Source organism: Chiloscyllium plagiosum, chromosome 9, assembly GCF_004010195.1.
Source record: "Chiloscyllium plagiosum isolate BGI_BamShark_2017 chromosome 9, ASM401019v2, whole genome shotgun sequence".
NCBI lineage: Eukaryota > Metazoa > Chordata > Chondrichthyes > Orectolobiformes > Hemiscylliidae > Chiloscyllium > Chiloscyllium plagiosum.
This window is the reverse complement of record NC_057718.1, coordinates 13776264-13786908: the sequence shown is the minus strand read 5'-3', so window position 1 is coordinate 13786908 and position 10645 is coordinate 13776264. Positions and strand designations below refer to the sequence as shown.

At 41.6% G+C, this 10645-nt stretch overlaps 1 protein-coding gene across 1 annotated transcript in view; it reads right to left on the bottom strand.

Annotated features, from left to right (window-relative positions):
* Nucleotides 1–4834, bottom strand: part of LOC122552634 (deubiquitinase DESI2) — a 57854-nt gene extending 53020 nt beyond the window's left edge. The window contains exon 1 of the mRNA XM_043695417.1: nucleotides 4116–4834. Within this exon, the coding sequence (XP_043551352.1) occupies nucleotides 4116–4154 (39 nt within the window). The 5' untranslated portion in view covers nucleotides 4155–4834. The remainder of the gene's footprint in view (nucleotides 1–4115) is intronic.
* Nucleotides 4835–10645: the final 5811 nt, after the last annotated feature.

The following is a 10645-nucleotide window of genomic DNA, read 5'->3' as shown; positions in this document are numbered from 1 at the left end:
GTCTAGGTGAATTTGAGGTCGGGGTGGAAGGTGTTGGTGAAGTGGATGAACTGTTCCACCTCCTTGTGGGAGCACGAGGCGGCGCCGATACAGTCATCGATGTAGCGGATGAAAAGGTGGGGGGTGGGGCCAGTGTAGTTGCGAAAGATGGACTGATCCACATATCTTACGAAGAGGCAGGCATAGCTGGGGCCCATGTGGGTGCCCATGGCTACTCCTTTCGTTTGGAGGAATTGGGAGGATTGGAAAGAGAAGTTGTTCAGGGTGAGGACCAGTTCAGTCAGTCGAAGGAGGGTGTCAGTGGAAGGGTACTGGTCGGTACGGCGGGAAAGAAAGAAGCGGAGGGCTTTGAGTCCTTCGTGATGGGGGATGGAGGTGTACAGGGACTGTATGTCCATGGTGAAAATAAAGCGCTGGGGACCGGGGAAGCGAAAATCATGGAGCAGGTGGAGGGCATGGGTGGTGTCCCGAACGTAGGTGGGGAGTTCTTGGACTAAGGGGGACAGGACGGTGTCAAGGTATGCGGAGATGAGTTACAGCTTTACGAGAAACTGGTAAAAGCTACATTTAGACTACTGTGTACAATTCTGGTCGCCTTTCTATAGAAAGGATGTTCTTAAACTGTAAAGGGTACAAAAAAATTTTACAAAGATGTTACCAAGACGAGAGAGTTTGAGCTATGAGGAAAGGCTGAGACTTTTTCCCCTGCAGTATAGGAGGCTGAGGAGTGACTTTATATAGGTTTATCAAATCATATGGGGCATAGAAAAGGTGAATAGCCAAGGTCTTTTCCCCAAAACTAGACAGCAAAGGTTTAAGGTTGAGAAGGGAAAGATTTAAAAGGGACCCAAGGGGCAACATTTTCACGGAGGGTAATGCCTATATGGAACGAGCTGCCAGAGGAAGTGGTACAGGCAAGTACAATTACATTTAAAAGACATTTGGATAGGTACATGGATAGGAAAGGTTTGCATATGGGCTAAATGCAGGCAAATGGGCTGAGATCATTTTAGGAATCCTGGATGGCATGGACGAGTTGGGCTGAAGGATCTGTTTCCATTTAACAAGGAAGAAGACTAGGAATCCTATTTTAATTACTTATGTCATGCCTGTAAGACAAATTAACTCAACACACAAAAGAATCAAACATGCAGCCTTCTAATCCACAGCCACATGGGGTACAGGCCATCATCAAGCTCAGAAAAAATGCAAAATTATCATAACTAGTCTGAATTTTAAAAACTGACCTCTGATGTAAATACTGCAGGATCAGGATCTAACCAAGGTACTTTAAGTAAAAACCTGTAGAGTTTCACTCATGTAACCTGTATTATAATCACATTGCACAATCACTGAAATATGATACAACTGGCTGTGCTCAGAATTCAGTCAAATTAAACCACAGGTGGTACACAGTGGAACAAGAGGTCTGCACCACCTGAATGCACGTTATCCAAATGTTAACGACATGGAATTATGCAGCTAATTTTGAGTGTACAATATTTGATGATTAAAGATGGCTCTTCTCTACATTCAAAACATAGTTCTGTCGTTAAACAATTTTCTAACAGAGTAAATAAGTGACTCCAACACAAAAACAAAAAATTGATAATGCATAGTTAGTACTCAGGTATAAAATGATCATTTTGATTTGCAGAATCATGTGCAGCAAAAATACGTACCATTAAACTTGTTAAAAAAAAGTTTCAGTTTTAATTTTGTTGCACAACCTGTTTAATAATATACGACTACATAAATCTGCTTTGAATTCTGTAACCATGGAGTTAAATGTTATCCCAATATATCTGTACAATGGACTGGGATAAATGCTATTTGAAATCTTACAGCTGCCCAAGTAAGCAAAGGTAAGATGGATTCTGAAGTTAGCCAAAACTAATACTTGTTTATTAAACTAAGAACTTTAAATTTACTGAAATGCCATGTCTTTGATCTTCTGTATCTTCATCTTCCCCAATCACAATACAAACTCACCATTTTGGCTGTGAATTTCATATTAGTTTATTGCTGGGTCTGCCTGTGATCACCAACAAACACTACCAACTTTGTTTGTGTCCAGTTATGCTATACTCGTAGGCAAAGAGTAAACCATCTTGTGAAGAAGGAAGAATGCCACTTTATTTATTTTGTGCTCCCATTACAAAGTTAATTATGTAATACAAATGATACATTAGCCTTCACTGGTCCAAGATGCAAAATATTCAACTGGTGTACCAACTGAATTCCTTTGTGGCATCAGTTGTGGTTCAGTTGGTAACACTCTCACTTGAGTCACAAGGTTTCTGATTCAAGTTCTCTTCAGGCTTAACATCTCAGGTGAGATGTTAAATTGACACTCAATCTGCTTCCTTGGGTGGCTATGAAAGAACTCATTGCACGTCTGTGAAGCACAGGGGCAGTTATCCCTGGTGTCCTGCCAGTATTTACCCCTCACTCAACATCACAAAGCAGGTTATCTGTTCCTCGTCGCATTGGTTTTTGTGGGAACTTGTTGCACACAACATGGCTGCCACATTTCATGCATTACAACTGTGACTACACATTTTTTAAAAAGTCCTTCATTTTCTGCAAAGCAATTTGAGACACACAAGTGATAGTGTAAAAGGGCATAAAAGCTTTTCTACTATTGGAGTACAGAAGAGAAAATATACTATCTGTGGTTGGCAGAGCATGCAAATCCATTCTATAGTGGCTCAAAACATTAGCAATTACAAGTTCTTACCCCTAACTCGACCACAATGGGAACTTGAACATACATTCCTCTTGTCTGATACTAGCTTCTCACACGGGAATTATTAAAAGGCAAATTAGGTGACTAAATTCTTCTAAGTCACACCCCTGACACTTTCCCTTTCGTAATGAACAATCTCACTAAACATAAATGATACAATAATACCTATAATTCAATCTATATTGACCGTTAAAACTGATGTTAGTCTTTGGGGAAGATTAGTTCCTCTGCTCACTGGGTAGCGACTATATTATTCCCAAATGAAGACTGAACACTGGTAGTCATTCCCCTATATTGAAATGGTAAAACCTTTCAGGGGTGGAGGTTGACAAGACAAGAGACAAATTAATTCAGTTAAACCTACATCTTGTCATAACACCAAACTGATCCAATTGATTCAACCATTGTAAAATAATTGAAGCTCCCTGATTCAGGAGTCACTAGGGATGGAGTCTTCAGTCTTTTGTGGATCTTTCCACTTTGAGTTTTAAATATTAACAAGATGGATATGATAGTGTTATTATGCAACTCTAAATACATTAGACTCCCATAGGACTAGAAAGAAAAATAGATTATTTGAGCTAAGTTTGATAAAATTCACAAAGGGTGTGCTTCAAACTTCAGGATTCAATTTATTCAACAAAAACTACGATGATCTCAAACACAAAATGGTGAGATTGTTGACAAATGAAAGAAATGAATATAGTGTCACTAATAATTTAAAAGAAACATTTTAACTTTTAATGGAAAACACGCTTTGGACGAGGTTTTTAGACTCAAAGTTTCCACTTCAGACGGGATTTCCACAATTATTTTAACCACAAACCACATCTTGTTGAAAAGGAAGGCGAGGAGATGCCTTTATTCGAACAAGTCATTACACAATAGCGAAGCAGTTGTCAGGACAAACTGTTCGATGATGGGAATTTAACTTTTAAATGACAGATCAAACAAAATCTGAAACGAGATAATAACTGAAGTGGATTTACTTCAGTTAAGGCAGAGTAGAGCCCTTAAATTGCAAGCTACAGTTATTATGTATACGTGTGTTTGGATGTATAACTGTTGACACACAGAAGTGTGCCGTTTGTATGAACAAATATAGGAGCTGGCGTGAGTCTTCAAGTAATTTTCTTTTAGATCTGCCTCACTTTTGGGGGTCCTATATTTATTGATGTTATATTTGCAGCAATACAACACACACATTGGGACAGTTTAAACAAAATGCATATACATTTATTGTCCAATGCACAACGCGCACACAAACACAAGCTGAGGTTAGTGTCGGAGTGAAATTCCGAGCACACTGAGGGTTAAAGAAAGAGTCGCCAATCCCCCCTCCTCCTCCTCCTCCTCCCCCACTCACCATGTCGTACACGTTGAGGATCACTAACTCGTTGGCCATTCTTTCCCCGAGCCGGCGGCCGGCGCAGGCTGGGCTTCCCCTTTACTCTCCCGCCGCTTCCTTGCGTTTTTCCTCTCCTCCTCCGCCGGGCGACGAGAGGAGAGGACGCCGTCTCCGCCGCCAACCGCCGGTCCACCAGCAACGGCGCGCCAACTCCTCTACCGCATCCGATCTCCGCTCGCCCCCATGGTCGGCGGACAAAATAAAAAGGTGGAAGCCGTTCCTCGACCCTCCGCACCGCCCGGGGGCGGCATAACAGGAGGAACTCGTTCAGAAAACTGGCGGCAGTGGCGGTGGCGGTGACGGCAGCTCAAACCTCCGCACCGCTCGGGGGCGCCAAGGCAGGCGATGTCAGTGACATGGTGGGTGGTGGTGGTAAAAACCGAAACCTGCACACCGCGCGGGGGCGCCACATCAGGAATGGTGATGATGGAAACAGAAACCACAGGAGAGGGCGCGATTTCGATTCGCAGCGACACCAAGCGTCAGGCGAACGGAAGAGCAGGGCGAAGCTGTCATCGGGATTTGGAAGAACTTATTGTAAATTAATCAAGAGGACCACTTTTTGAACCTGCGGGTGATACCGTCATTCCAACACTGTTATAAACGTCCTAGCGTTGCATTAATCTACTATTAATTTTCACAGTTAAAAATCACAACACCAGGTTATAGTCCAACAGGTTTAATTGGAAGCACACTAGCTTTCAGAGCGATGCTTCTTCATCAGGTGATAGTGGAAGGCTCGATCGTAACAGAATTTATAGCAAAAATTTGCAGTGTGATGTAACTGAAATTATACATTGAAAAATTGATTGTCTGTTAAGCCTTTCATCTGTTAGAATGCAGTGATAGTTTCACTTTCATGTGTAAATCACAAAACCTTTTTTTAAAAAGTTGCATTCTCGGGTTAGCTGTTAACAATGGTGATAGCTAGACAATATGTTGAAGGTGTTAGCCCCCTGTGTTCTCTGTCTATGACCTGATGTTTAGATTGATTCTAATCTAAAAAGTGAGATAACAAAGTTTTACATAAATTCATACAGTTTTTGAGCTCAGAGTTCTACATGAATGTATGAAGTTTTTGAGCAAAGTGCAATGTAACTCTGCAAGTACAAATTCACAACGCAAAATAGATGTGTGCATGTGGGTCTTTGTCTGTCTGTCTGTGTGTGTGTGTGTGTCTGTCTGGGGTGGGGGCTTGTGAGTGTGAGAAAGTGTGTGTGGAAACCGAGCAAAGGCTACGACAACGGATGAATGGGCACCGCACAACAATCAACAGACAGGAGGGTTCCCTCCCAGTTGGGGAACACTTCAGTGGTCCAGGACATTTAGCCTCGGACCTTCGGGTGACCATCCTCCAAGGTGGACTTCGGGACAGGCAGCAGAGGAAAGTGGCTGAGCAGAGGCTCATACCCATAGGGAGGGCTTCAACCGGGACCTTGGGTTCATGTCACATTACAGGTGATCACCAATGCACTACACACACATTCTCACATACACGGACACAGGTACACACAGACACCCACACACACTCCCTCAAAGACTTAAGACACTCTGCACTCACACACACACACTTTCTCACACTCACAACCCCCACCCCAGATAGACACACACACAGACAGACAAAGACCCACAAGCGCACACATATTTTGTGGGGTGAATTTGTACTTGCAGAGTTACATTGCACTTTGCTCAAAAACTTCATACATTCATGTAGAACTCTGAGCTCAAAAACTGCATGAATTTATGTAAAACTCTGTTATCTCACTTTTTAGATTAGAATCAATCTAAACATCAGGTCATAGACAGAGAACACAGGGGGCTAACAACTTCAACACATTGTCTAGCTATCACCATTGTTAACAGCTAACCCGAGAATGCAACTTTAAAAAAAAGGTTTTGTGATTTATACATGAAAGAAGTGAAACTATCACTGTATTCTAACAGATAAAAGGCTTAACAGACAATCAATTTTTCAATGTATAATTTCAGTTATATCACACTGCAAATTTTTGCTATAAATTCTGTTACGATCGAGTCCTCCACTATTACTTGATGAAGGAGCGTCGCTCCGAAAGCTAGTGTGCTTCCAATTAAACCTGTTGGACTATAACCTGGTGTTGTGTGATTTTTAACTTTGTACACCCCAGTTCAACACCGGCATCTCCAAATCATTAATTTTCACAATACTGTCAAATAGAACGAGTTCCAGTATCTCAAATGTCTCTGCTGTTCTGCGCCCTAAAGCTGAGTGAACCTGGTTTGTTAATTGAAGATTCTTTTCTCAGATCTTTAACTCCAGATCACTGCTGCCTGCAATTTAGTGCTAGATTGCTGCCCTTACCTACTCCAGTCAAAAAGTTTACCCAGAGCAAATAAAGAATTTCTTAAATACAAATTAACAATTAAACACTGCAAGTACTGCATGTTCAGGTGTGCAGCACTGCATCAGTTCTGAAATAGCTTTCATTGTTCAACCTAATGTGGCCGTGAATTGTGCTCCATCGAAACAATAAAGATACTGGCAATTGTGCAGGTTATTACATAAATATTTGGCAATTTATTTCATTTCTTTACTGTTGTAAGTTTCAGTGCCCCCATCACAACAACTACGGTCACTATAGAAGTTGCGAGAAAGATCCATGGCAGTTTGCCGGTGTTAAATGTTCTTGAATGGTGACGCCATTTTCGAGGTTTCTGAACTGCAGTGGACTGTCATAAATAAAAACAGGAAGTTAGAGAATCAGGGTGCAAAATAGTGTTTCATGTCGTCAAATGCATAAATTGGAACTAAACAGTAATGAATGGGCGGCACGGTGGCACAGTGGTTAGTACTGCTGCCTCACAGCGCCAGAGACCCGGGTTCAGTTCCCGCCTCAGGCGACTGACTGTGTGGAGTTTGCACGTTCTCCCCGTGTCTGCGTGGGTTTCCTCCGGGTGCTCCGGTTTCCTCCCACAGTCCAAAAGATGTGCAGGTCAGGTTAATTGGCCATGCTAAATTGCCCATAGTGTTAGGTAACGGGTAAATGTAGGGTTATGGGTGGGTTGTGCTTTGGCGGGGCGGTGTGGACTTGTTGGGCCGAAGGGCCTGTTTCCATACTGTAAGTAATCTAATCTAATAAGAAATTATAAGTGATTTATTGCAAAAGAAATTTGGTTTAGATTTATAGCTCTTGGTATTTACATCTCCAATTGTCAGGTAGCAAACGGTCCAACAGGTGAACGAAAACAGAAATTTGCAGGATATTCAATGAGTTCAGTTGTACAGCAGGTAGTGAAGAAGGCTAATAGCATGCTGGCCTTCATAACAAGAGGGATTGAGTATAGAAGCAAAGAGGTGCTTCTGCAGCTGTACAGGGCCCTGGTGAGACCACACCTGGAGTACTGTGTGCAGTTCTGGTCTCCAAATTTGAGAAAAGACATTCTGGCTATTGAAGGAGTGCAGCGTAGGTTCACGAGGTCAATTCCTGGAATGGCAGGATTACCTTACACTGAAAGACTGAAGCGACTGGGCTTATATACCCTTCAGTTTCGAAGATTGAGAGGGGATCTGATTGAGACATAAAAGATTATAAAAGGATTGGACACTCTGGAAGCAGGAAACATGTTTCCGCTGATGGGTGAGTGCAGAACCAGAGGACACAGCTTAAAAATACGGGGTAGACCATTTAGGACAGAGCTCAGGAGAAACTTCTTCACCCAGAGAGTGGTGGCTGTGTGGAATGCTCTGCCCCAGGGGGCAGTGGAGGCCCACACTCTGGATTCATTTAAGAAGGAGTTGGATAGAGCTCTCAAAGATAGTGGAATCAAGGGTTATGGAGATAAGGCAGGAACAGGATACTGATTAGGAATGATCAGCCATGATTATATTGAATGGGGGTGCAGGCTCGAAGGGCTGAATGGTCTACTCCTGCACCTATTGTCTATTGTCCTAATATAACTGTATCAAGAAATTATAGTTGAGCACATTGACTGACCAATCCTTCATTGTCTGACCAATCACTTATCCCCAGTCCTACATTCATAGCACACAGAACTGGGTCTATGTTGCTACTTGAGCATGGTTCTTGGTTCTGTTTCAACCTCAACTCTTTTTATGGCGCTGTGCAGCTTTTGTTAATGATTAATTACTGTCAGCCTTTTGCTCCTCACTGGTACCATAGAACAGGTAAATACCTGCTAAATTGAGGTTGACATTGCACCTTGGGCATCTGAAGAGGAATTTGGCTTTAAATAGTTCAATTCAAAATTATAACATCACAGAAAAGACTATTCGGCCCATCTCAGCTAGTGTGGCTTGTCTGCCTTCTCCCAGAAAATAATGATCCAATTCTGTTTTGTACACAATGATTAAATCACTTTTGCCACATCCTCAGAAAAAGCATTCTCAATCCTAACCATACACTGCAAAAAAGGTTTTAACCATGTCAGCTTTAGTTCTTTAGCCATGTACCTTAAATTGGTGTCATCTGGTTCTTGACCTTCACAATAACTTAGCTGTGGCAACAGCACTATCAATGTGGTGTTTAGCCAGACAGAACAAGCAGATTATGGGTTTGTGTGGTGTTAGCTGATTGCAGCAAGGAAAGTACTCAGCAGGTCTGGCAGCTTCCATGGAGAGAAAAACAGAGTTAACTTTTCAGGTCAGGCATCTACCTTCAGAACTGAATGGAGATAGAAATATTAATATGGTATAAGTAAGTGAAAGGAGAGAGGAGGAAGGAAGAACAAAAGGGAAGATTGATGACTTATGGCGTATGGGAGAGATCATGACAAAGACAGAGTGGGTCTAAACAGCAGAATAATGAATAGCTGCCTCAAAGCAAAATAACATGGTGGGAATAGAGTTTACAGTCTGACAATGTTGAACTTAATGTTAAGTGCAGAAGGCTATAAAATAACAAATTGTCAGCTGGGGTGTTCCTGGAGTTTGGGTTGAACTTCAATGGAAGAGTGCAGCTGGCCAAGGATGGTGATGTGCGTGTGACAGCAAGGCGGAGAATTAAAATTAAAAGCCACAAGAAATCTCAGCTAAACGTGGTGACACTACCCGGAGCTTCTGGTTGTTTGTATTTTAATTCTCCACCTTCTTCCCACTTGGACTCATTCCACGGCCTTCTGCACAATTCCAGTGAACGTCAATGCAAACCTAAGGAAGAACACCTCTTTTGATTAGGTATTTTAGAGGCTTCTAGACTTAACAGAGTTTAATGATTTTAGACTTTAAATTCTGTGTTACCCCATTTATTTTTATTGTGGTTTCATCCACAGCTGTTCACTATTCATACCACTCTGGGCAAAGTTCAGTCTTTGAGTGTATTTAAAGCATAAATTGATAGATTTCTAATTATCAATGGCATAAAAGACTATGAGAATAGTGTGGGTAAAACGCATGGAAGTTTTGATTGGCTGTGATCATATCAAATAGGGGAGCAGACAAGATGGGCTGAATGGACTACTTTTGGTTCTATACAGTCTTTACCACTCACTTTTTGTCCCATGAAATCTTGTCAGTTAACCAGGCCCATTTTTCAATCTATTCAAAACTTCCTTCCTGTTCTGTTTGCGCTCAGACACCCCAACCCAGTCTTTCACTTGCTGAAAGCCTCTTAGTATCTCTTTGTACTTTCAGTTCTGAAGAAAGGTTAACTATTTCTCTCTCCGTGGACGCTGTCAGACTTATTGGATACTTCCAGCCTTTTCTACTTGTTTACCGGAATTCCAGCAGTATTTTGATAGTCATATCAGGCAGTTCGACAGAGATGAACACGTGAATAAGGAGCAAGAGTGGGCCATTCAGCCCCTCAAATATTTAGGATTCAACACAAAGGATTGAAATTTACCTTGAGCAGGAATACAAATATCCTACACCCAACTTTTGTTGCTGTAGACCTCAACATTAAAATGCTAAACAACTGGGAGATCAATCACCAGTCGGCTGTGAAAGCTTCCCCCTCGCTCAACCCTGAAGATTTAATAAGGCAATCAACAGCTGTAGAACTTTATATCAGAATAAACTTGTCAATCTAGTAAAGAACTGATTGTGTTACTGGCTCCTGGATTTAACGTCCCTTCATGGAAATTTCTCACCTCTTTTAGAAATTTAGAGTCTGGAAGTAGTCCATTCAGCCCATCTTGTCTGCTCCCCTATTTGATATGATCACAGCCAATCAAAACTTCCATGCATTTTACCCACACTATTCTCATAGTCTTTTATGCCATTGATAATTAGAAATCTATCAATTTATGCTTTAAATACACTCAAAGACTGAACTTGCACAGCCCTCTGGGATAGATAATTCAATAGATTCACAACCTGCAGTAAAATAAAAATTCTCACCTTGGTTCCTAAATGGCATCTGCCTTCCTTTTAAATTGTACATATCAATACAACGCCCCAACCAATGTACAAATCCTACTTGCAAAATCTCATCCATCCCTTTAAATATCTTATAAATTTCAATGAGATCATTTCTTGTTCTTCAAAACTC